A 27653-nucleotide genomic window follows, 5' to 3' on the forward strand; every position below is an offset into this window, starting at 1 on the left:
TTCTTCATTATTCTTCCCTGAAACACCTTGCTAGTTGCTGCCTAGCAACTTACAATTTTGGTTGAACTAATCAGTAATCTTTTTTGTCATTTTTCTTTCACTCGTACACACCCACACACTGTCACTCTTACTCATACACACACACACCACAAGGTTCCGTGCGAAGTAAAGAGCTATTGATTGGAATCTCAAGGACGTCTCTCATAGCCTGCATGCTAACAAAGATTCATACTCAAACCTCTTCAGGATACAGATCACGCTGTTACCTTTCTCAGAAGTGGTCAGTGTGGCAGCAGGTTGGCGACACTACACTTTTATTTTCTTGGCACACCTGGTTTAGTCAATTAAACCGTAATTTCAGTTCTGTTCTAAGAAGTGTTTTGTAAAATGTGGCCTATATTAAAAAGTGAGATTTGAGCAAAACCTTTTTTGTTTGCAATATTATTTGAATTCTTTATATAAAAAAGGTATCTGTATCTGAGATTATACACTATGATGCCAAAAGTTTTGGGACGTCTGCCTTTACATGGACATGAATGTAATATGGAGTTGGCCCGCCCTTTGCAGCTATAACAGCTTCAACTCTTCTGGGAAGGCTTTCCACAAGGTTTAGGAGTGTGTTTATGGGAATGTTTTGACCATTCCTCTCTAGAAGCTCATTTGTGAGGTCAGGCACTGATGTTGGACGAGAAGGCCGGGCTCAGATCTAATCAGATCTAATTCATCCCAAAGGTGTTCTGTGGGGTTGAGGTCAGGACTCTGTGAAGTTCCTCCACACCAAACTCACTCATCCATGTCTTTATGGACCTTGCTTTGTGCACTGCTGTGCAGTCATGTTGGAACAGGAAGGGGTCATCCCCAAACTGTTCCCACAAAGTTGGGAGCATGAAAATGTCCAAAATGTCTTGGTATGAAGCTGAAGCATTAAGAGTTCCTTTCACTGGAACTAAGGGGCCGAGCCCAACCCCTGAAAAACAACACCTGAACTCAATGATTTGGAGGGGAGTCCCAATATTTTACTCATCATAATTCAGACCTGATTTAATCCAAAGGTAATTTCAATATTTACATGCTGTACAGGAATTTTTTTATCCTAAGATATTTAAAATAACCCATGTGTAGTTCATGCTTTTGTGGTTGCCAGATTTTAGGTCAATATGGATTCCACTCTTTATTATTCAACTGCTAATAAAATAGCACTTGATCCAGCTAGATTTGTGGGATTGTGTGCAAAATGTCAGCGTCTTATTGCACCTTTAACTATCACCGATTGATGATTATATCGTCTGTGTCTTTGGAATGATGCAGACTGCGGTGACACTGACGGACTGAAGGAAGTTTGCGTGGCCAGGCATACATGTTTATGTTACGTCATTATAGTTACAACACAAAATAGCAGAAGGTGGTTTCAAGTCAGCTGTAGCTGCTAGTCGCAAGCACTGGTTGTTATTTTCAGGTCAGAAATGCTGAAAAAACAAAATCCAGAGCTGTAAATAAGCCTTGATATTTTATTAGTGAAGACATTCAAGGCTAAGGGAAACTAGGATGCAGCAGAGAAAGACGTTTTGTTGCTTTGCCTCGAAGTCAGACGACAGTCCATTAAGGTTTGAAATAAAAAGACGCACGTTACCAGAAACAACACAATTTATGTATTGGATCTTAAAGCTTTCTGCCAGATTTTTGACTTCACAATAGTTAGGAATCTACTGGTTCCTGATATTATCATCAGTCATCACAAGCCTAATTCAAGCACATCCTATTTTCTGCATGATCATGGGTAAGAAACACTGTATCTGCTGTTAGCAGTGCATCATGTTATTATTAATGTTTTGTTAATAATAATATGATAAAAATAAATATCGTTAATTATTATTATGGTCAATGGTACATCAACTGGTGCATGTCTTTCAATTTAAATGCTAAATTGAAGTGCTTTTCCATGCAGAATGTTCTGCTAAATGTATCTAAAGAAGCTTCTAGAGCTTTGTTTAGCCTGTGCTGCCCTAGAGCTGTGCTGACCCATCCTGTATGTGATTACTGGGGAGGAGGCAGTTCGTCTCGGATGGAGACAGATTGTCGGTAATGGCTGCTCTTTGATTAGGCCCTGGCACAATGCCACTGCATGCATGCTTGTCTGTGTTTATACGAAGCTGGGTGTGAGAGTGAGTGTGGTTCGAGATGGTTCTTGGGTGGGGGAACTTGCTAATAGCCCTTAAACAGCAGTCTTTCTATCTTTTCCACGCAACACTTAAGCAGGCAGACTCTCCTGATGGCTGCTTCAGACAGCGTGGATTGTAGTAAAACAGCGCCGTTAGTCACGGCTGTAGCAATGGTTTCACACTCTTCATTATTTCATTATCAGAAATGCCACCTCAGTCATTTTTCTTATATGCCAATTGCCTCCTGAGGCAGCAAAATGAAAATGGACACTTATTATAAGTTTTACTGCTATGCAAGAAATGTAAATTATTATTCTCATCAACGCTTCCTTTTTTTTTTTTAAATTGACCTTTCTGAGTTATTGGCTTTAACTCCCACTTATTTAGCATTATTTTGATAGTTAAATGTAGCTCCGTGGGATCAATGGTTTCAAAAAAGTTCATGTGGAGCCACCGATCTCTGACCACTGTAATTAATGTTAAGAAGATAAGGGAAACTGCTGCCTCTTTCTGGCTCCTCTCCTTGACCTCTGCCTCGCAGGTGCTGTTTCTCAGACGTGCCTGGGGTTTTAAGCCTTTTCTCTATCCTTTAGTATATTCATTTTACAAAGCACAGATACTGCTTTAGGTGAGAAAGTGCCCGATAGTGTGTGTGTGTGTGTGTGTGTGTGTGTGTGTGTAAATCCAGCTCCTGCACTAGAGCAAATCAATACTAAGAAAGTGAAAATGGAAGAATAGATCAGCTGAAACCTCTTCCACTTTAAAACAAATGGAGAATAAAATGAGCTTCAAAGTTTGTCGGCTAATTTACTGTAATTTTAAAATCCGCCGAAAGGAAGAGCGGTTTGAAGAGTTATAGATTTATTGACTTTGTGATGTCTACATCTCCTACATCTCCTTATATTTCCTCAATAAATTGGCACCCTATTGGGATTACCATGTGTCAAATGCATCCGGACAAATATGATTTTGTGGATAAATAGCGCCTGGGAGGAAATCATTTCAATTCAGTTTTATTACTATAGTGCTTTTAACAATAGACATTGTCACAAAACAGGCTTACAGCAATCCAGATGTAGTTTTAGAGCTCTAATGAGCAAGCCAGATGTGTCAAAAAAGAAAAGAAAAGAACCCCCCCCCCAGAAATAATAATAATAATAATAATAATAATAATAATAATAATAATAATAATAGTGGTTCTTAGGTAGAGCTGTACAGTAGCTAGGTGAGGTCATCCAATGTATTTAGGGTGAGGCTTAATTCTTACTGACAGCATAGACTTGTTTTGCAGCCACCAACCAGGCATAACATTATGACCACCTGCCTAATGTTGTGTTGGTCCCCCTTTTGCTGCCAAAACAGCCCTGACCTGTCGAGGCATGGACCCCACAAGATCCCTGAAGGTGTGCTGTGATACTTACAGGACTTAAAAGATACTTTTGATAGATACTGACCACAGCAGACCAGGATTCGGATATAATATAGAATTTTTTCATTTATTATTAAAATTGATCATTCAATATCATTTCACCTGTCTTAGCAGTAAAAAAAAATGAAATAGATCTATAGAAAATATACTAAAAAGGAAACATACACCGCAGGCATAACATTATGACCAGTGAGCAGTGAAGTGAATAAGTCTGATTATTATTTATCATGGCACCTGTTAGTGGGTGGGATATACTGTATTAGGAAGCAAATGAACATTTAAGCAGGAAGAATGGACAAGTGTAAGGATTTGAGTGAGTCTGATGAAGGACCAAATTGTGATGGCTAGACCACTGGATCAGAGCATCTCCAAAACTGCAGCTCTTGTGGGGTGTTCCCGCTCTGCAGTGGTCAGTATCTATCAAAAGTGGTCCAAGTGCTGAACCGGCGACAGGGTCATGGGCGGTCAAGGCTCACTGATGCATGTGAGGAGCGAAGGCTGGCCCGTGTGATCCGATCCAACAGACAAGCTACTGTTGCTCAAATTGCTGAAGAAGTTAATGCTGGTTCTGATAGAAAGGGGAAATCTTTGCTGAGAATGTCAAACTCCATGACAATATTATATAATACATAATATATCTGCTGCAATATAGATACCTATATCTATATTGTAGCATATTTCATTTAAATTTCTTTTCTATTTATTTCTCTTGGGTACTATCTTCTTAAGTTCTATCTTATCTTATCTTATCTTATCTTATCTTATCTTATCTTATCCTATCCTATCCTATCCTATCCTATCCTATCCTATCCTATCCTATCCTATCCTATCCTATCACCTACCTTTTCTAAAAGAAGAAGCAGTTCAATAATTGTAGATGATGGTGTCTTTTTTCATAAAAGTGCCACGTAAAATGTCTAGTTTTGTATTAGAAGCAACAAAATTGTATTGTATCATGTGGAAGCCTTTCTTTGGTGTTGCTACTGCACTGAAGGACAGAATGGCGACAGAATTTTAGCAGAAATACGTCAAATGTGCATTATCATCAAAGAATCAAAAATTTGATTCTTTACTGTGAATATATCTTCCAGGCCTGTTTTGTCTGAATCATTTGATTACATGTCGAACGGATATCATATTAGGGAGCGTTAAAATAATGGAATTAATGCATTTGCATGGAAATCCATATCCACATGGTAATCAAACCTCTCAATCCCCTCAGTACACATTTTAAGCTGCTTTAAATAATTCTTTTTTTCTCCCTGGATGTAGTGGAAATCCCAACACAGCTGTAAGGAAGGATCAGTGAGTTTATGCCATACGTCTTAACCCGGATGGCTGTACTGTGAGGACAAACGTAATTAAAGCGAGTTATGCTGAAAGCTTCATCTTGCTTTTCTTCCCCCAATTGCATCCATCAGCTTTCATTGCAGGACACAGACTCCTGAAATTGGTTTGGTGAAAAAGGAGCCGGCCTTTCTGATTTATTACGTAAAGAAGCACATAGGGCCGCATTGTGTCCTGCATTTGTCTCATAGAATGGTTAGTTTCTTCGTGCTTGTAAAATGAGGCTAGTGCATTAGCTAAATGATGAGAAGATGGGTTTTTTTTGTTGTTGTTTTTATGATGAATATCTGCATTTAATGACTGGGCAGTAGACTGTGGTTTTGAGTTCAGCTGTAGAACCCAGAGAGCTGGGCCAGCATGTTTCAGCATTATTACACAGAGGGAAAAAAAAAAGATGCATAGACATTTTTCAAAAGTATCTCAGAAGTAATTTTCTAAATTAATTAGTAGATTAAATTAATTATTACAGCACTGCAGGGCAAAAAAAAAAAGTGTGCAGATGTTTCTCAATATCCCACCGTTATTGATTTTCTTAATTAAATGCGAAAGGGAGGAAGCAACGGTGTGCTTCATCATTATGTAATCCTGTGTGGACTTTGATTTATGCACATAATAACGGAGGAAGGTACTTATGATAGTGCAACATAATGTCCGGATGGAAATGTGATGGCGTTATAAAAAAAGGGAGCTTACAAGCACCTCGGCTTGCGTCCCCTCGATTTTCACATGTCCTCTTTATCCTGCTGTGTTACCTGGAATTAAAATAATGTATCTGCACAAACACCACCACACAGATCAACATCTCATTGCGGATTATCTGTTTCTGCTTACGAGCTGTTTCATTTGCAAAGTTGCTCCACCCCCCACCCTGTTGCTGTTTTGCAGGGAATACTTTCTGTTGTAGTAGATGATAATTGTCTGCAAAAAAAAATGGATGTCAGGCTATTATTTTTCTCTTCCGCTGTTTCTTTCTTTCTTTAATGGTCGAGCTGTCCGAGAAAGGTGGAACTGACGGATACTGGGAGACACCTGACCAGCTGATATGACCCTTAACAATGAAAGATGTTCAAGCTGTCCCTCACACAAATCCACAAGTTAGCCAATAAAACAAAAGTGCTGTGGACTCGCAATTGTATACGGCATACGGGACAGCTGGTACTCAAAGATGAATCCCAGTTGCAAGATGCCCAACCCTGACTGAGCCACTCATGGCCATTAAGGTAATCAAAGCTCTTACATATATGCTGGCAACACTGAAGCTTAAAGAGACTGAGCCATTACCCCTTGATAAAACTTTGGCAGTAGTTATTTGGTTTCTCTCCTTCTGTCCTTTCCCTGATGCCTGCTAATAAAATGACCGTAAGAAAGTAGTTTTACGTTTTGTGATCGTGGTGCACACGCAAAAAACAAGGCATTAAATCATGCCACTGTATGGTTTTAGAATATTCATGACCATCAGTATCACCATCACAAAACAGAAAAGAATATCTGTATCTATACAGCATGTCTATTTTTGAACAATCCTCTATATACATCTATAAGTTTGTGGACAGCTGACATGCTTTTTGAACATCGCATTCACGATTTAGTTTCCCCCTTTGCTGCTATAATAACCTCCACCCTCTGGGAAGCAGGGAATGGTCTTTTTCATGGATGGATGACTTCACCACCATTCACATCGAAACAAGAGCCTTCCCAGTCACCACATCTCAGCCTAGTTGAACACCTATGGGAGATTTAAAACAGCACTCTCCACCATCATCAATATACTAATTGTGGAAATATCTTTTAGAAGAGTGGTGTTCATCCTCCAGAGGACACATCCAGCAGTTCCAGAGCTTTATAAAATCTTTAAGTGCATTAAAGTTTGTTAATAGCCTTACCCCTTACTAAAACATTTATATTGTTTTTTCTTAGAATTTGTATAATACCCTCATCGACTGTACATTGTGAAAATATCAGCTGTACCAGTGTCAGATTTGATTGATGTATACAATTTAATCAGATTCTTTGACCAGATTCTGTTTAAGAAAGGGAATCTGAGGGTGTGTTCCTAGGGGGATCACACTCCTCAGCCTCCTAGGGAAAATCTATTCCAGGGTACTGGAGAGGAGAGTCGGAACGTTAGTCGAACCTCGGATTCAGGAGGAACAGTGCAGTTTTCCTCCTAGTCGTGGAACACTGGACCAGCTCTATACCCTCCACAGGGGGTTTGTGGGAGTTTGCCCAACCAGTACACATGTGTTTTGTGGACTTGGAGAAGGTATTCAACCGTGTCCCTCGTGGCATTCTGTAGGAGGTGCTCTGGGAGTATGGTGTCCGTGGCCCTCTGTTAAGGGCCGTTCGGTCTCTGTATGATTGGAGCAGGAGCTTAGTTCACATTTCCGGCTCTAAGTCAGACCTATTCCCAGTGCACATTGGACTCTGGCAGGGCTGTCCTTTGTCCTTCATTATCTTTATGGACAGAATTTCTAGGCGCAGCCAGAGGCTGGAGTGAGTCCAGTTTGGGGATCACAGGATTTCATCTCTGCATTTTGAAGATGATGTTGTCCTGTTGGCTCCTTCGACCCAGGACCTACAGCATGCACTGGGGCGGTTTGCAGCCGAGTGCTCCTCCACATTGAAAGGGGCCAGTTGAGGTGGCCCAGATGCCTCCTGGACATCTCCCTGGGGAGGTGTTCCAGGCATGCCTCACCAGGAAGAGGCCCCGGGGAAGACCCAGGACACGCTGGAGGGACTATGTCTCTCGACTGACCTGGGAATGCCTCAGAATCCCCTCAGAAGAGTTGGAGGAAGTGGCTAGGGAGAGGGAAGTCTTGGCATCCCTTTTTAGACTGCTGCCCCCGTAACCCGGCTCCAGATAAGCAGGAGACAATGAATGAAATGAGAGACAATTTAATCAACGCATGATTTATTTATTCATTAGTTATTACTAAACATGACCTGAGATCGGACTGTGGAGCGTCCATTTCTCCTGCCGTTGTGTAGGCATAAATGTGAGATTAATCAAGTGTTACAACATACGATTTTCCTCTGTGTTTCCACGCTGACGATTAAATGAAAGTGGTTTAAAAAGCTTTTTTTTAACCACAGTGACTCACACTGATGTCAGGCTTTTGAAAACAGTGTAGTGTTGGAGGCCATATGAGGTTCCAGGAGAGAGCAGTGCTGTGTGGACAAGAGTAGGTGTTCTGTTATGAGTAGGTGGTTTGTAGTGTTTAAGTGTGTGTGCTGACCTCCAGCCAGTGTGTGCAAATGCAGACCTTTACTTCTTTTCTCTAGTTTTATCTACTGGAGTGAAGGGCACGGAACCAAATTTATGTCAAATGTACGCTATAGTGTAGAATTTCTAAACAGAGGCATCATATTTTATACAGAAAAAATTAGGCCGTATCATGACCTTAGAATTATAAGCTTCTATGTGGTTGAAAAGCTGTTTTGAAATCTGGAAGATTTGATTTGATCCAGCTTGCAAAAGTACTGAAATTTACATGTACAGCTAAACAAGACCAGAAAATTAAAAATGTCTCAGAATTAAATTTTTATACCTGCAAGTTTGCAAGTTTGATTTAGGTTCTACGTGCCTGTTTCATGTTAAGCATGCTTCTTATTAGATAACGAATAAATGGCAATAATCTTAACTGAGAAAATCATTTTCTTAACAACCATTTATGATTGTATATACATTTTAATTAGTTTTAAATAAGATAAATAATACACCGACCAGGTATCACATTATGACTGCCTGCCTAATATTGTGTTGGTCTCCCTTTCATGCGGTGTGTATTCTGACACCTTTCTATCAGAACCAGCATTAACTTCTTCAGCAATCTGAACAACAGTAGCTCGTCTGTTGGATCTGACCACACGGGCCAAACCCCTCAAAAAAAACCCTCAAAGTAACATCCACATGGATGGCAGAACCCAAGGTTTCCCAGCAGTCCCAAAGTATGACACTGTATCCGCCGGCTTGCCTTCATCCCATAGTGCATCCTGGTGCCATGGGTTCCCCAGGTAAGCAATGCACACACACCCGGCCATCCACGTGATGTAAAGCTTGCCTGTTGGATTGGACCACACGGGCCAGCCTTCACTCCCCACTCCTCTCATCAATGAGCCTTGGTTGCTGGTTCACTACTGTTCCTTCCTTGACCACTTTTGATAGATACTGACCACTATAGACCGGGAACCCCCCACAAGCTTGTTGGACTTGGGACTCAAACTCACAACCCTCTGATCATTACTCCAACGCCTTAACCACTACCAGAAGCTGCCACATCCCTACATGGTATGATATTGTCATGTGATATGGCACACAGTATGATCTTAACCTACATGTTGTAAATTTTGTGAATTGGGATAGTTCACATAATAATACAGTAATACTGTCATCGTGTCAGCTCTGCTCCCTGCTGAAAGGGGAGGAGTTCTAGAGTTTGATGGCCAATGGTAGGAAAGACTCCAGCAGGACTAGATATTTCTGATTCTCTAAGGTCTAAAAGACAAAATAGACTCCTTTTTTAAAAACAATTTCCTTATCATTTTTTATATTATTTAAATAATCTTAATACATTAGACCAGTGAAGACCGGAAAGTATCACCTAGTCTTTGTTCAATCTACAACTGTCTGCTCAGTGTTTCGGTGAGCGTTTACCCTCTGTAGCCTCCGCTTCCTGTTCCTGTCTGACAGAAGTGGAACCTAATGTGATCTTCTGCTGGTGTAGAAGACCTGAAAGTTTGATGTGAAGTTCATTGAAGAGGTTATTTGAGTTACAGAAGACTACTTGTCAGCTTGAACCACTCTGGCCATTCTCTTCTCCAGCTTCTCTTCTATTTGAATTACTCTAGACTTCCTGGTGGTTCTGTGGGCAGAAATCATTCATGTTTTTTGTTCTTTGCACCTTTCTGTAACTCTAAAGATAATTGCTGTATACATTAACTGAAGCTCTTGACCATTGTCTGTATAATGTTATGCATTTTGCTGCTGCTGCATGATTTAAAGCTAATGTTATCTGGTGGTAGCCACAATATTAGCTTTTCTGCACTGAAGTCTTTTAAAAGTGCCGGTACATTTATATGTTATAAAACCAGTGAGTACAAATTTTATTACTCTAATGCAATAAATGTAGAACATCTTCAGCTAACAATTACATTCTTCCTCCTCTAGCATACTGAGTTTTATGCAAGAGTGTAAAAACCACACAAATATTGATTGGCTATAGAATCATGTTCATCCTGTGGTCATCCTGGACCTGGATGATAAATATATATTAAATATATAGTTATATATTTATAGTTAGGCAGGTGGTCACAATGTTATGTTATATATAATGTGTATTCTGACCCCTTTCTATCAGAACCAGCATTAACTTCTTCAGCAATTTGAGCAACAGTAGCTCGTCTGTTGGATCGGATCACACGGGCCAGCATTCACTCCCCACGTGCATCAATGAGCCTTGAACGTCCATGACCCTGTCGCTGGTTCACCACTGTTCCTTCCTTGGACCACTTTTGATAGATACTGACCACTGCAGACCGGGAACACCCCACAAGAGCTGCAGTTTTGGAGATGCTCTGATCCAGTGGTCTAGCCATCACAAATTGGCCCTTCATCAAACTCGCTCAAATCCTTACGCTTTTCCATTTTTCCTGCTTCTAACACATCAACTTTGAGGACAAAATGTTCACTTGCTGCCTAATATATCCCACCCACTAACAGGTGCCATGATGAGGAGATCATCAGTGATATTCACTTCACCTCTCACTGCTCATAATGTTATGCCTGATCGGTGTGTATATATGTGAAGAAAGTATTCATATGGTAATGAAGTAATGTTGAAATTCCATTGGAAATATGGTGTCAGTGAGTGACTGTGTTGTACATTCAGGATTTTGATTGTGATCGAGCTACACTGAGCAAATGAGGCTTCATTAGCACTGTTTTAATGAACATCCTGAGACCGGAGGAACCCTGCTTCTTAGAGAGAGAGAAAGAGAATGAGAGGAGACTAGTAAGATTATAATAGGGTTTGACCAGTTGCTTTATGTCTGATTGCCTGCAGTTTTTCATGCCCATTTTGTTCAGTAATAGGTTCAGTAGATTCTCATTTTGCCAAGATGAAATGTTCTTTGATATTTCAGTGGGTGTCAAAATTAATTGACTATTTCCCCCCTTTCAGTCTTGTATGTTCAAAAATAACCCCCAACTCTGTCACTTTAAATTCATTATTTGAGGCCCTGTTTAGCCGCCCGCTTCATTTATTCCATAATTGGAAGGACAAATTGTGGTGAGGTTTTTTGTAATTCAGGGGGGATATGCTGTCTGGCTTTGACAGGTGATTGCAAGCAGGGATGCCACTCTGTAAAGTAAGATTTGAGTGTGGGGGCTGATTCCCCCAGGGTCACTGCCTCACTCATAGCTCTGTCTGCTCATAGACAAGCTGCCAGACCTCATAGCCGCTGATGCGCCCTTCACGCTCCGCCCTGCGTTTAACAGCTCCATGACAGCTCTAGTCACAGGCCTGAGAGGGAACACACACACACATGTGCCTGCAAACGCGCACAAACACACACATACACAGGCAAAGTTTTCTTTCAGTAGTGTTTGTCCAACCTATAGCCAATACTGGTTATACATGTTATTAAAATAAATATGTTATGACTTGAAGTACACATACACATACATAATGCTACTACAGAACCATTAACTAGGCTTAATTAATTAACAGCTCACTAACTAAAATACAAAAGTACTGAATATTGTTCTATTTCCTTTATGAACCATTTTCTTTTTTGCAACAATTCATCTTCTCTGATTTGTTCATTTCTAGCCAGACAAGCTCAAAAATAAATGCAACATAAATATCTACTACCTGTCTTGTTAACTCGATGGATTTTGCTTGCATTGTTTGTGTGTGAGGTGAATCATTTTTGATGTGTGAAATCGACTCCACCGGAGGTTTTCAGGTTGACTCAATGCTTTAAATCGATTCCTTTTGAGCTCCAACTTCCATGTGAACAGACAGCAGGATGGGGACTTAATGACGTGACACAACATTTATTAAAAAATATACACTGATCAGGCATTATGACTACATGCCTAATACTGTGTTTGGTCCCACTTTAGCTGCCAAAACAGCCCTGACCTGTATTTCCATATTCAGATAAGTCATTATCTGTTGTAAATTCACCGATCAGGCATAACATTATGAGCACTGAGAGGTGAAGTAAATAAGACTGATGATCTCCTCATCATGGCACCTGTTAGTGGGTGGGATATATTATGCAGCAAGTGAACATTTTGTCCTCAAAGTTGATGTTAGAAGCAGGAAAAATGGACAAGTTTATGGATTTGAGGGAGTTTGATGAAGGGCCAAATTGTGATGGCTAGACCACTGGATCAGAGCATCTCCAAAACTGCAGCTCTTGTGGGGTGTTCCCGGTCTGCAGTGGTCAGTATCTATCAAAAGTGGTCCAAGGAAGGAACAGTGGTGAACCGGTGACAGGGTCATGGGCGGTCAAGGCTCATTGATTGACGTGGGGAGTGAAGGCTGACCCGTGTGATCCGATCCAACAGACGAGCTACTGTTGCTCAAATTGCTGAAGAAGTTAATGCTGGTTCTGATAGAAAGGGGTCAGAATACACAGTGCAGGACGGGTCAGTGCATGACAGCAAAAGGGGGACCAACACAATATTAGGTCATAATGTTACACAATATTAGGTTGTAATATTATGGACATTATGGTAAGCACACGACTTCATAATCCATCTTCATGCAGAAAATGTTAACAGTACCAAACCTAGAGAAATATCGTACGCTCAGAATGTGTTGGAAATGAATGATAGATGAAAATGATGTATTGTTTTGAAGCCAACGTAGCACTCTAAATCCTGATCTAATCGAGGTTTGGGAATCCCCAGGTTTATTCAGCAAATGTGGTCCTTTAAAATGTTTATGAATGTAGATTGTGTGCTTTCTGTTTCTTTGTCTGCTTTGTCAGTTTATACAAAAGCAGTACACCCATGGCGAGTTTACATCAGCTTCCTTTCCATGTATGCAGGTCACAGGGAAACGGCAGCTGTGGGACGGAGAGCCTTTAGGTCTTAAGTGGATTTTATATCCAGAGAGATTAAAAGGGGGTTGGGGCTGAGTGTAAACTTCTTGCACCTGCTCTGTTCCACCTGTTCCTTGCTCTGATTCTGATCCTGCTGACAATCAACATCTCAAACCGGGTCTTTCATTAGGCTACTGGGCCATCTGTAAATGCTAAACACTTTATTATTTTACTTATTTGCCACAGTTTTTGTACTCATGCAAATGCCCACTTCATGCAATTCATTCCCAACGTCTCGTGTGAAGTTCAAAGATCTTTTGATGATTTTTTAGCTGAGCACTGCCTTGATGCTTGATGCCTTGGGTCTGAGCAATTTAATTAGATTTATTATGCCGGCAAATTTTGTAGCATGTGAGGATTGTTGTGGACACAAATATTGTTATCCCTTTACACAAGCGGCATTATTTGACTAATGCAGTAATTAACATGTACGCCACAGTGCCACATTGTACATCATCTCATTTAGCACACTGCCATATTTTTCTCCTGTGTGTGTGTGTGTGTGTGTGAGCACAGTGGGATCTGATCTTGTCTATAATAGATGAAGGCTCACTCTGCGCACAGACGGTGGGAGTGAGGTAATGTCAGTGGGCTGATTGGGGAAAAAAGGGACTGCTGTGACGTTGCTATATGTATCTGTGTGTGTGTGTGTCAGTGAGGTGCAATATAACATTGCTTTCACTCCCATTGTGTATGCCAGACGCGAGGTCACTAGCCTTCTCCACCTCGTCATGCTCAGTCTCCACTCACCCACAGGGAGCGAAGCAGTAAGTAAGTGAAGATGATAAAGGGGTACAGAGAAAGGGAGATCGAAAAAAAAAAATCTTATCTGTGTCTGACCAGGGGCAGGATAATCCCATAGCACACAATGAAGGACAGATTTCATCCAATCAGAGCCCTCGTCTGAGTATTCCAGTCTGCTTCAGTCATAGAAAAATTGGCAGCAGCAGTACATCAATTACGGAATGGAGGCTAATAACGAAACACAAAACAAGTGACGCAAAAGTGTTCAGCCGTGACAGAAAGAGGGATATGGGAAGAAGATGTATTAGTCGTGGTTGGGTAGCTGAATATTGTAATAAGATTAATATGCAGTTATTAATACAGAATTAGATCATTTTGGTCCTGAAATCTGAACCAGGTTTGAAGCCATGTACTGTATCTGTGACCAGATCCCAATAACAAGAAATCTGTATTAATGTGCCATGTTTTAAACACTCACGCCATTGTTCTGTCCATATAATACCCTAATCTTTGCCTCTTATGTTGCTTAGCAACCGAGCTTACTCTTAACAGACTCCATTGTAAATAAGGTTAATAATAAATGACGATTATTTATTGAACACTGGGTAAAATGACTGTAATTCTGGCTTCTTGCTGTATTTAGGTATTGTGATGTGGTCACAGGTGTGGGAATAACAAGTATTTTACAGCAGCTTCAAACATGGTTCAGATAAACAGATTTTAGAGTTAAAACTATAATCACAGGGTTGTCATCTTAGGTCAAGCTATTCACAGCCTTGTCCTTTAAACCTCTTCCTCTTTGGCAGGATTCAAACAACTACTCTCTCTCTCTCTCTCTCTCTCTCTCTCTCTCTCTCTCTCTCTCTCTCTCTCTCCCTCTCTCTCTCTGTCTCCCTGTCTCTGTCTCTGTCTGTCTTTCTCTCTCCCTCTCTCTTTTTCTCTGTCTCTCTCTCTCTCTCTCTGTCTGTCTCCCTGTCTGTCTTTCTCTCTCCCTCTCTCTTTTTCTCTGTCTCTCTCTCTTTCTCTGTCTGTCTGTCTCTCTCTCTGTCTGTCCCTCTCTGTCTTTCTCCCTCTCTCTCTCTCTCTCTCTCTCTCTCTCTCTCTCTCCCTCTCTCTGTCTGTCTGTCTTTCTCTCTCCCTCTCTTTTTCTCTCTCTCTCTCTCTCTCTCTCTCTCTCTCTCTCTCTCTCCCTCTCTCTGTCTGTCTCCCTGTCTGTCTTTCTCTCTCCCTCTCTCTTTTTTTCTCTCTCTCTCTCTCTCTCTGTCTCTCTCTCTCTCTCTCTCTCTCTCTCTGTCTGTCTGTCCCTCTCTCTGTCTGTTTCCCTCTCTCTCTCTCTCTCTCTCTCTCTCTCTCTCTCTCTCTTCTCTGTCTCTCATTCTCATTGTTTCACTGTCTGTCTCTCTCTTTCTCTCTCTGTCTTTCCCTTTCCCTCTCTCTCTCTGTCTGTCTCTCCCTCTTTCTCTGTCTCTCATTCTCTTTTTCCTGTCTGTCTGTCTGTCTGTCTGTCTGTCTGTCTGTCTGTCTGTCTGTCTGTCTGTCTCTCTTTTTCACTCTCTCCTTCTCTGTCTCTCTCTCTCTCTCTCTGTGTGTGTGTCCCTCTCTCTTTCTCTCTCTTTCTCTGCCCCCCCTCTGTGTGTGTGTGTGTCCCTCTCTCTTTCTCTGTCTCTCACTCTCTTTTTCTGTCTCTCTCTCTCTGTCTGTATCTCTATCTGTCTGTCTCTCTCTCCCTCTGTCTCTGTCTCTCATTATCTTTTCTCCTGTCTGTCTCTCTGTCTATCTCTCTCTCTCTCTCTCTCATACTCAAACATGAATACTCAGAAACACAAAAATACTGTGTGTGTCTATATTTGTGTCATCCACTACATCAACAAATTGATTGCTTCTAATCGGGTTGTGACCACACAGCCAGACCCCGTTTCCCGAGGCGCTAATTACTTGTAGTGTGATTTACACTGAAAGCCTTCTCCTTTTTAATCTAATCTGATTTAGCTTTTCCAATCTGACCCTGTTTCCCCATGCATATACTAAGAGGGTGTCACTACATGCTCTCTGTTTACCTTGGCAGAACTGTAGTGCAGCCTAGTCTAACCTCGCCTGATCCCAGTCCGATCGCTGAACTGCTGCGGTACAGGCCACGCGGCAGACAGCGAGCCAGTCTGGCGTCCCACACATAAAGCTAGTCATTAGAAAAGAAAAACTGAATCTGCACTTATAAGAGAAGTTCGCTCGGGTTAACTCATGTCAGAGCCCTGAGATTTTGTCGAAACTTTGTTTATTGGATTATTCATCTGAAGATGCTGGATTTTTTTACCATATGTTTCCTTTTCGACTCGATTTTTTCATTGACTGGATTTGCCTGCTATATCTGTGCACAACTTGTGGTCCACTGATTTTTTGACTGAATGCACAGTGTTGGGTCCAGCTGGACAGTAACATTATGAACCACTTGCTGGGAGATAACGGCTCCTGCAGGGAGAAGCCTGATCGGGGTAGTATGCCCACCCTCCTGCCCCTGGCTCAGAGTGAGGCTCGGGGAATGTGGCTGCAGCATAAACGCCTCAGTGTGGATGTCCTGAGGAACAAAACTCCTGATCTGTGGCCCATCAAATCAGCCTCTCTGGCAGCCATCTGCAAATGGAAGCAGACACTGAGGGAAAGGCTGCTGAAGCGACATCAAGGGAGCTGCACCCAGATTAGCGTGAGTGTGCAGGAGGAGTCTTTGTTTAACAATAATGTTAAATAATATTGCGACACAAAGGCTGAAATATGCAACATGCTGTATGGTGTGTCAAAATGTAAAAATGCTGTTTTATAACTAGATTGTCCTTTGAATATGTTCTATTTTATTTAATGTTAGGATCAAACTAACCAACAATTCTAGAATTTTGCCTCATATATTTACCCAAGCAAATGACAAGTCACTTCTACTTTATATCTTGTCGATTTGTAGAACCTGCGGCTTTTGATGCATGTGGGTGGGTGTGCACTGTGGAGCGGATTAGCAGATTAGCAAAGCAAGCTAACTTTACTAGCTATGTACACTCTCCTGAAGCAACACTGAGTAAGTGGTTAAGTGGCAAGTGGTTAAGGCTCTGGGTTGTTGATTAGAAAAATCAGGGTTCAAGCCCCAGCACCACCAAGCTGCCACCGTTGCCCAAACCCCCCCACCCCTCTTGGTCTAAGTGCTCTGTGTCATGGCTGACCCTGTGATCTGACCCCAACCCTCCATGGATGAGATATGTGAAGAAAGAATTTCACTCTGCAGTAATGTGTACACCGATCATGCATAACATTATGAGCAGTGAGAGGTGAAGTAAATAAGACTGATGAGCTCCTCATCATGGCACCTGTTAGTGGGTGGGATATATTAGGCAGCAAGTGAACATTTTGCCCTCAAAGTTGATGTTAGAAGCAGGAAAAATGGACAAGTGTAAGGATTTGAGAGAGTTTGATGAAGGACCAAATTGTGATGGCTAGACCACTGGATCAGAGCATCTCCAAAACTGCAGCTCTTGTGGGGTTTTCCCGGTCTGCAGTGGTCAGTATCTATCAAAAGTGGTCCAAGGAAGGAACAGTGGTGAACCGGTGACAGGGTCATGGGCGGTCAAGGCTCATTGATGCACGTGGGGAGTGAAGGCTGGCCCGTGTGATCCGATCCAACAGACGAGCTACTGTTGCTCAAATTGCTGAAGAAGTTAATGCTGGTTCTGATAGAAAGGTGTCAGAATACACAGTGCAGGACGGGTCAGGGCTGTTTTGGCAGCAAAAGGGGGACCAACACAATAGGCAGGTGGTCAAGTTTAATTCAAGGCTTTAACCACATCACAACTAATTTGCACGGAATTCCCAATTCTAATGTCTCTTGTTGTCCTGGATCTTTGTCGTTTGCTGCTGGAGTTGGAGCTGGAGGAGAAAACGAACATGTCAAAGCAAGAGTAAGGAGAATTCTTGGATTAGACGTGACGAACTACCACTTACTCACACTTTCTCTTTATTCTTGAGGTCTCTTATAATAATATAATAAGTTTGTTATTTATTATTTTTTTTTAATTATTGATTTATATTTTTCCAAAGCAGTAAAGCTTGGCGTTACATTAAATATCAAATCATAGCATTTCCATATCCTCATTTTGCATGAGCTGTTTAAGAAGATGGGAAATGTTTAATATTGCACGTTACTGAATTCCGGTGACTTTATGAGCCTCCTTGTGGTCCAGTGGCAGCGACATTGCCGTGGCACGGGTTCGATTCCCGGGCATGGAGCTCACTCAGCCTCCGAAGAGTTAACTCTCAGTACCGGTCCCAAGCCCGGATAAAACGGGAGGGTTGCATCAGGAAGGGCATCCGGTGTAAAACCTGTGCCAAAATCGAAGCATTCGGACCAAATGATCCGCTGTGGCGACCCTGAACAGGGAGCAGCCCAAAAGAACAACCTCAACACATGAACTCTGGTGACTTTCAGCACATACTACTAATTTAACCACAGGGTTTTTCAAATTGTTCGTATGTAAAACTCACTGAAGAGGATTTTTTTTATATAAAGGTTGGAGTGCTTACACATTGTATGTAGAACCCTTAACCTTTTTGTTTTTTGGCATTTATATTACCGTATGTGTTTTTCTCATCACATATGCCAGTGTTGTTGCTGCTAGATGTCCATATTTACTTTGTTCAATTGCATTTACTCTAGCATTTTTCCTTGTAAATTTACCTGCTAATGGAAAAGAGAGTCTCCGGGACGTCTGATTAAATGTGGTGGGGAAAAAAGTATTGTATTATATTATATTAAAGCTATTACACTTATATCACCTCAATTCCACTAATATTCTGTATGATTAACTAAACTGGTGTGTGATATCAGCGCTTTCAGTGCCATGGTCATTACATAATTCCTCTCTCTTTTGCCCTGGCTGCTGGCTCTGTTTGAACAGTTTTTAGTGAACTATTGAATCAGTTTCATAATTTCAGGAGTTGCTTACGGTGTCTGGCTCGCTCCCCAAAGCGCAGAGGGCATTAGCTATTGAGCATGGCTTATGGAAGTAAGTGTCCCCAAGAGAGAAGCCTGGTGACTATAATCAGGGTGTGTGGAGTTATAAGCTGCCTATGTGATGGCTGAAGCTTGTCTCGAATGCTTTATGACCAATTAAGGACCGCATCCATTGCAAAAGTTTGTACACCCTTAAGATAACAAGGACGGGAAATAGAGTAAGCTTTCACAGATGTCAAAATATTATTAAGCGAAGTTGGAAGAAATATCCTGCAATAACTGTGCCTACATTTCAAGACAGTGTCCTCTCTCTTCTTTGGTTAAATTCTTCAGATTAAATCGGTTCATCAAGGCAAAACTTGATGTCTTGTTGCATCATAAACATTTTTAATACTATTATTAGGATGTATTATTCAATATAGGTACATTTTTGGGTGGCACAGTGTTATAATGGCGAGCATTGTTATGAGGTGAGCTCCATTGTCTCTGGTTTGATCAGATTGCTATCTCTCCATATGTTCTTCATGGGTTTCCTCTGAGTCTTCTGGTTTCTTCCCACATCCCAGAAACATGCTGGTTGCCCCTAGTTGTGATTGTGTGTGTGTGTGTGTGTGTGAGTGTGTGTTGTTACCCTGCAATGACCTGGTGTTTTCAGTGCTTTCAACATAGGCTTCAGATCCACCACCATCCTTGCAAGGATCAAATGAATGTGTGTGAGGTATCTGTTTTTCCTTTTCTCTAAAAAACATAAAGGATACAAACTTAAGCCCTCAAGAGTAAGATAAACAATGATCAAATTCCTACAGCAGCACCTGTAACCAAAGGGGGTTAAGAACTTAAGAAGCCGGCGCTGACAGTCATGGATTTGACTCCATCTCCTTTAGCGATAATGAAACATTACATTCTAAACATTTTTTGCTGTATTTCTCTTTCTCTCTACAACACACCAAACATTATTACATCAGCACCGCTTCCAGCTCTAGACATTAGATTATAATCATCTCTCCATTTAACATAGAGCTCTGTTGTATCTCAGCCCACTGCAGCGCTCCGTGTGCACTCACGTAATCTAATTACCTTCACCCTGCAGGAACCCTCGCTTCCCGCCCTGCATTATTTAAGTCACGATTCAGAAGTAAGCCTCAGCCGGGGCAGTGGATCAGAGGAGGACTTGAGTGGGTCAGAGTTCAGCGCTGTGCATACGGATCAGACCTGCAGTGCACGTGGGATCTCGGCTCAGAGCTGATGTAACATCACCTACTCTCATGCTGAAAGGCACTCAGGCACAGAAGAACATTAAGACACTTCTACTGAGAGAGAGAGAGAGAGAGAGACACACAGAGAGACACTTCTAGCGGCTTGATTTGATTTTGTAATGATTTAGTCTTCATCGGAAACATTCATGAGATGCATTAGCGCTATATGAGAGTTTCAGAAAGTCTTCTTCTGTGCTCTGCGAAGGGAGATTGCGTCTGTAAATGTGAAACAAAATCGCACTTAGGAAGCATGCATTCCTTAGTGTTTTACAGCAATGTGAAAAGTGCAAAAGAAAGGACTTTTCCTGACAGGAACTGACTTGTAGCATAGAAAAAATTTGCATCATCGAATTAGCATGGTCTCTGTGCTAGAGTTGAGTCACTTGCTGGCTTCAAACAAAGACTGAAGACTTCATCAAGCTCTTAGATAAATAAATAAATTTTAAAAAATGAATAAACTCTTGCTTCCTGTAGTGTTCCTGGGATAGGTGCCAGATCCACCGTGACCCTGATCAGGATGTAGCGCTTACTGAAGCACTGAACTTGTTTTTTGCTTGCTAGTATTCTTAGTCTTTGACCTCTTTATACTAGCATGAGGATATGTTGGATGAGAACATGCTCTATGCCTGCGAAAAGTTATCGATGTTCCACACATCCGTTCCAACAAGATGGATTCCGTATAATGTACTCCAGACGATAAACCCAGACACACACTACGACACTCCGAGTACTCTCTAAAGGCCAGAGCAGCTGCTCAGTTACAGTCTGTCTCTCTTCTGATGAGATGAGATGAGAGCAACTCTGTCGAAAAGTTCAGGACTTCAGATGAACCCGACAGAAATGACATTTTCTCGTATTTGCTCTCAACAGCACACACTCTGTTCATGTCTGGCACAGACTCTGTGTGAAGTGTGTGTGAGAAAATCACTGTCAGTATTGCTGTTTGAAGGGCTTTGTCATCCACAGTGAAGCAGATTGAAGGTGGGCTGCAGCTGCCCCCATGTGGTGAAAAGCAGTAACACACTTTATTCACACTGACCGCCTTTGCTTAAGAATCTTAGTAGGTAGAAAGTTCATTCGCAGTTTGTTTATGTTTTTGTTTGTCTGCAATGTAAGAGTAAAAAAAAAAAAAAAAATTGTGTCCAGTTACTGCTTTCCAAAATCGTGTGTGTGATGAGTTTTTTTTTTTTTTTTAATAAAATGAAATGAAGTAAAATGAAAATAAAATAAAATAAAAATAAAATAAAAAATAATAAAATAAAATAAAATAAAATAAAATAAATGGTTTTACCAATTTACCTATTCATTATTTAACATTTAAAATGGAATTTGCATAATATGTATTTCTAAGTATTAATACTTCATCAACTTTTTACAGTATATGCGAAATAGTCATACCCACCACAGTGTGTGTGTGTATGTGTGTGTGTGTGTGTGTATGTGTATGTGTGTGTGTGTGTGTGTGAAAAAATATGAAAGAGGGAGACTCATGTTGCCTGTGTCTGTTGGGTCATGGGGGATTTCAGTGAAGCAGTAAATGACCTGCCACACACTGACAACACCGATCAAGCAGTTAGCCATGGTCAAATGTACACACAGTGTGTTTCTGTGTGTGTGTGTGTGTGTGTGACAGTGAGAGAGAAGCTAAGTGTGTATAAATGTGTAATAAGTGATGTGTTTGTACAAACATCAACTGCTTTGTAAGTGGCAGCAAATAAAGTGCAAATATGTGTGTGTGTGTAATCAGTACATGCTATGAGCTGTTATCCATGACTGACATAGCAGTAACACACTTTATTCACACTGACAGCTTTTGCTTAAGCAGCTTATCTTTATAGGTAGAAAGTTATTTCAAGTATTTCATAGTTTATGTATTTTATTTTTTAAAAATATGTGTTGTCACAGCTTTCCAGAAAAAGAGAGAGAGAGAGAGAGAGAAATGTGAGTGATGTTTGATATGATATAGTTTTAATAACTTTATGTAAGAGAGATACTTTAGTTGATGGAATTGGAATTGTGAGAAGTCTTTTTTGATGACACAACATTTGGTGACATTTCCACGGCTGTCTCGTGATGATGATGTGGCATCGCAGTTGGTTGGCGTGCATGTGCACAAGTGGGCATCAACACCTAGTTATGACACACTCTTAAATTCAACTAAACCCAGAAATAACACATGGCACTTTGTATTGTGTTTTAGAGATCTTTAAAAGATTGTTTTGTTGTTGGTGGTGGTGGCGGTGCCATGTGAGTTTTATCCACTGGCTGAATTCTGACATGTCATAGTCCAAGTCCAAGAAAGCACAATTGTTCATGATCTCTGGGGAACAGGGCTGGCATATTCTCTCTCTCTCGCTTCTTTCAATCACAGTGAGATCAGCGAGACGTGCTCATGCATGGAGAAAGGGGTGTCTGCCTGGGGGTGTTACACAGCCCTGTGATGCAGCATGAGCAGCAGTTTGAAAAGATGTGGATGGCTGGCTTTACATTCCTCAGAGGAAGCATGCAATAGCCTTCACCCTCTCGGATTGGTAGCTGTATAATTAAAGGGGCGGTATAACTGGTGGAATTCTTAAATCAGAAGAAGAATGTATCGGGGGGTCTCAAGTATTTAATCACTTAATGGAACATACCATTGCTTTTGTGGTGACATACTTCATACACACACACACACATACACACAGATTATAAAACCGTTTGCTGAGACTCATGTTTGGAGAACAGTCCTGCTTCGTGAGTGGCCTTCTCCCAGACAAAAGAAAAGAAGAACAAAAACTCTTAGTTTCTCATTAGTACAACTCTTCAAACCCTTATCTCCATTGCCATGGCAATGCCTGGGGCAGGCAGCTGTGTGTTTAAAGTGAGTGTGTGTACTCTTACAAATAAGCCTTTCTCCAAACACATTCAGTTAATCCAGTGCTAAGTACAGTCAGTCATGGATAAGAGCTCATATCATGTACTGATTCCTCACACACACACACACACACACACACAAATGTCAGGAGCTCACACTCTTTCATATCTGCAGCTGTGGGTGAAAGCAGCTGTACTTCACTTTTATTTAGCTATCGAAGACTTTTATTTAGCTGTCAAACACTGGAGGCAAAAATCATTGCGATTTTAATTCCAAGATACACTTCTGAGGGAAGATTACATTCGACTATACAGTATTTTTAAAAAGTGACTCACTGAAATCAGTAGCCACGATGTACATTTGTTAATCTGGTTATGTTTTTTCTTTTCTTCAAAATGATTTGCTACGGAGATGAAAGTTGTGCTGGGATTGAACTCTGTGTAACGCTGTGTGTTAGGATCAATCCAATCAATCGAATTTTGTATGTTGTTTACAGACAGCTTGGTATAAATCCGAATGTAGATTTAAATCCCTTATGAGCAAGCCTGAGGTGACAGCGGCAAGGTAAAACTCCCTGAGATGTCATGAGGAGGAAACCTTGAGAGGAACCGAGACTCAGAATAGGAACAGCACGGATTGTACAAGGCATAACATTATGACCACCTGCCTAATATGGTGATGGTCCTCCTTTTGCTGCCAAAACAGCCCTGACCCGTCCTGCACTGTGTATTCTGACACCTTTCTATCAGATCCAGCATTACCTTCTTCAGCAATTTGAGCACCAGTAGCTCGTCTGTTGGATTGGATCACACGGGCCAGCCTTCACTCTCCACGTGCATCAATGAGCCTTGACCGCCCATGACCCTGTCGCTGGTTCACCATTGTTCCTTCCTTGGACCACTTTTGATAGATACTGACCACTGCAGACCGGGAACACCCCACAAGAGCTGCAGTTTTGGAGATGCTCTGATCCAGTGGTCTAGCCATCACAATTTGGTCCTTCATCAGATTGTATCTATAACTGATGATCAGGGACTTAAAAGTGTGTATCAAAAAATTGTGACGTTTGTATGTGATATAATTAGCGAGTATATTATTAGGTTTAAACACATAAACACTATCTTATCTGTTGCCTGCAATAGCCTGCATGTTCTAACAGTCCTTCATATCCTTCATTTTTTATCAAATGCAGTCACGATCTGATATAAAAAGAATAAAAAGTACTCAGGTTTTTTTTTTTTTGCAAGGCCTCAGTAAATTCTAGTATGAAAGCAACAATATAAAAGAGAATTTCTGAGGAACAAGAATCACGAATAGCAAGTGCTGCATTTATGCTTTGGGGAGATCATTTGCCCTTCTCTTGCGGTTTCTTTCCTTCTATCCTTCTATCTATACATGTGTTTTTATCTCTGTCATTAGGTGCTCTCAGGGTCTCGATACAAGTTCTGCCCTGAAAATGCAGCAACCACAACCATCAACCACGTACACGTACACACCATTTAGTGTATCAACTAACACATTGTCCAAAACCATACTATTACTACTTACTGTCCTCAGGGTCAATTACTGGGTGGATGGAATTACGAACAATCAGGCAAGCCGAGCAAACGGAAAAAGTTTGTGAGACCAAAGTTCAACTAATGACTGATTAAAATAGTCCTAAACTTTATATTACACAGTCTTATGACTACATTTTTGAGGAAATGAGGATGGGTTCCCTTTTGAGTCTGGTTCCTCTCAAAGTTTCTTCCTCTTAGCATCTAAGGGAGTTTTTCCTTGCCAGTCACCTCAGTCACCTCAGGCTTGCTCACTTGGGATAACATCTAGGACTGTTTGTCTGTTTATATGTATGTTGTTTTCTTATGTCATTTCTCATGTAAAGCTGCTTTGAGACAATGCTCTTTGTTAAAACCACTATACAAATAAATTGAATTGAATTGAATTGAATTGAATTGAATTGAAATTTACAGTGGTCACTGCAGGAATTTGCTACATTCTTTAATACAAAACAAACTGAAAATCTGAGTCGTGTAGTTTCTATATCAGAGTATTATTTTATTTTACTGTATTATTATTATTATTATTATTATTATTATTATTATTACATAGCATATTAGAACATATCACATTCCATGTGCTGCTGTAAGCATTTATATTTTCATAAAGCCTGGACTTTAAAATGAAGGGGGAAAAAATGTAAATGTAGGTTCGTTCTTGCCTTTTGGGGAGATTTGTATTGAATGTAACATGACTGCAGTGTGGGCCTGTCGCCAGTAGGTGGAGGGATGCTCTCTGGCAGAACTGACCAGCGGTACACGTCTGCATGATTCAGTATGAGCAGCAGTTTAGTTTGATTTGAGACTTCACTCCAACACTGAAAGTCAAACTTTCATTTAATTTACAAACGTATTATTTGTGTTTGCACTGCATTTGCATTTCCTCCCATATTCTTGGGATTGGTAGGATGTTTCGTTAGTTTTTCAGTTAAATAGGATGCTGTAGGATAACGTTCATAATGTTATATAAATAAATATATTTATATTTATATATATAATCATTTAATAGTGTGTTTTCTCAGAATTAAATGCACTGGCTATCCAGCTGTATAATGATACATAGATAGATAGGTCTATTGACAGAGTCCCTCTCTCCCTCTCTCTCTCTCTCTCTCTCTCTCTCTCGTTGGCCCACACACACACACACACTTACTCAGTGCAGAGAGAGAGCAAGCACAGCTCAGGAGAGAGAGGAGGAGAGGCACTCGCTGCAGCTGTGCGTCCTCAACTGCTGCTGCTTCCTGAATACAAACGATTCAGAAACTGGAAGAGGCAGACAGAGAGAAAGAGAGAGAGAGAGAGGGGGGAAGAGAGTGTGGACAGAATGACTGCCCACCTGGCCGAGCAGCAGAGCTGTTGTCTGGAGATGCATACCAGAGGGGGCGACGCTCCTTGTGGATGCGGATACCCGGTGTCTCCTGCCCCGGCTGTACCCAACATGCCACGGCAGCGAGCCAGGCTCACAGCGTCACGCTCTGATGGCTCATGGAGGAGCCCAAGCAGAAACATGATGCTGCGTACCAAGGGGGGCAGCTGCGACCTGTGCTGGTCCGAGTGTAGCTGTACGCAGCATGGTTGGCGTGAAACATACCAGGTAAAGAAGAAGAGTGTTTGGGAACGGGGTGTGAGAGAAGAGGAGAGGAGAGGAGAGGAGGATGGATTTAGGTTAGAAAAAAGAGGAGAAGAAAGTAGGAAAGAAAAGGAGGAGAGGAAGGCTGAGTTGTCAGCGTGCCAGAGAAGTGCACTCTGGGCTGGTAATCTTGTAGACAGCAATTTTGTAGCATGTTGTGCAATGGCGTGTTGTGTACTCTGTGCTGCTGATTGTATTAACACATTTTTACAGGTGATGAACATTTCCTCTTTAAAGCATGGAACTATACATCATGTGAATGTGTGACTTGTACTAAAGTGTTTCCCAGGAACACATGCAGTGTATACTGTAAAGGTGCAGTCTGTCAAAACTATCTCTAATTTAATAGCTTAGAATAAATTAGGATTTGCAGTAATGTCATCAGTAGATATAGAGCGGTTATTTGTTTCCAGCATCCATTTACTTTTTCCGTCCCAGAAACAATCTCTGCCTCCAGGCAAAGCACAGCAGCTCAGCTTTGTCACTTTTTCTAAGAACGCAGTCTGCAAAAATACAGTATGAGTTAGTTTAGAGGAACAGTGAGAATATTTTCTCTGTCTCTGCAATTGACATAGTAGGCAATAGAGGGCTGTAAAAAAAATGACAAACCGCCCCTTTAAGAGTTAAGTGAATGATCAGATTAGGATTGGGCGTGATCGTCGTGTATACTGTGTGTGTGTGTGTTTGTCAATTGGTTTGAGTAGTGACAGCCGTGTTTGAGTGAGTTCTCTAACCTCTCTGGTGTGCTGTAGCCTCGAGCCACTTACAGTGGAGATGCGTACTTGTTCCAAACACACACACATTTCACGTGCCTATTCCCGTGATCGTGTTTGATTACATCATCCTTGCTTTCACGCTGAATTTTCTATCAGTGCTTCCGTGATTAAACCTCAGAAGTATTTCATGTAGATGAACCCAGCTAATTGTCTTCAATACGTGCCGGGATTATGATAATATGGACCCCATTTAAACTGGTATTTCATGCTGCACATCTACAGTATGTTCAGAATGCCAATGAGGCTCATGCTGAATGAGTCTCAGAGTGATGTATGGAAGCCGGTCAGGGAATCCAGGATAGTGGTTCGTGGGCTGCGTGCTGATTAAGAGTGGCCATGGAGGTGATGTTTGAATGACTGCACACCTCGAGAAACCTTTTCCAGCTTCTAATTGGGCTGTAGTTAATCGGATTCTCGCTTCTTTGTGCACACACTGCTTCTTGCTGCGCTATTGTGTTACTGATGGCTTGTAACATCGGGGCATGTACTTGTGTATTATTGAGGCTGGTGGCTCTATGTATAGAATCTCTCTGGCCTGAATTATTAAGTGCAGTAACCTAGAACAAGAGCTGCAGCTGCAGTTTGTGCCTGAGTCCCCCAAAATCTATTAAACATCATTATCCAAAAAAGAAAACTCGTAAACCCTGTTTAAAGCTGGTATTAGTTGATGTGAGGATTTGTACAATGTGTCTGTCGAAGGCTTGCTGATCTGGCTGTTCTGACACAGCTGATCATTTAAAGTGATATGAAGTATACATGTGCAAATACAATTCTAATCAGATGCATTATTCCTTTAGTCT

At 41.3% G+C, this 27653-nt stretch overlaps 1 protein-coding gene across 32 annotated transcripts in view; it reads left to right on the forward strand.

Moving 5' to 3' along the window:
- Nucleotides 1–27653, forward strand: part of dlg2 (discs, large homolog 2 (Drosophila)) — a 228577-nt gene that overhangs the window by 117516 nt on the left and 83408 nt on the right. The window contains exon 1 of one of the 32 annotated variants that reach the window (XM_058411103.1): nucleotides 25640–26041. The exons of the other annotated variants lie outside the window; for them this stretch is intronic. Coding sequence (XP_058267086.1) covers nucleotides 25772–26041 — 270 coding nt within the window. The 5' untranslated portion in view covers nucleotides 25640–25771. Of the gene's footprint in view, nucleotides 1–25639; nucleotides 26042–27653 lie in introns of those variants that run through there. 32 annotated transcript variants of the gene reach the window in all.

Source organism: Hemibagrus wyckioides, linkage group LG16 (assembly GCF_019097595.1).
Source record: "Hemibagrus wyckioides isolate EC202008001 linkage group LG16, SWU_Hwy_1.0, whole genome shotgun sequence".
In the NCBI taxonomy this organism is placed as follows: Eukaryota; Metazoa; Chordata; class Actinopteri; order Siluriformes; family Bagridae; genus Hemibagrus; species Hemibagrus wyckioides.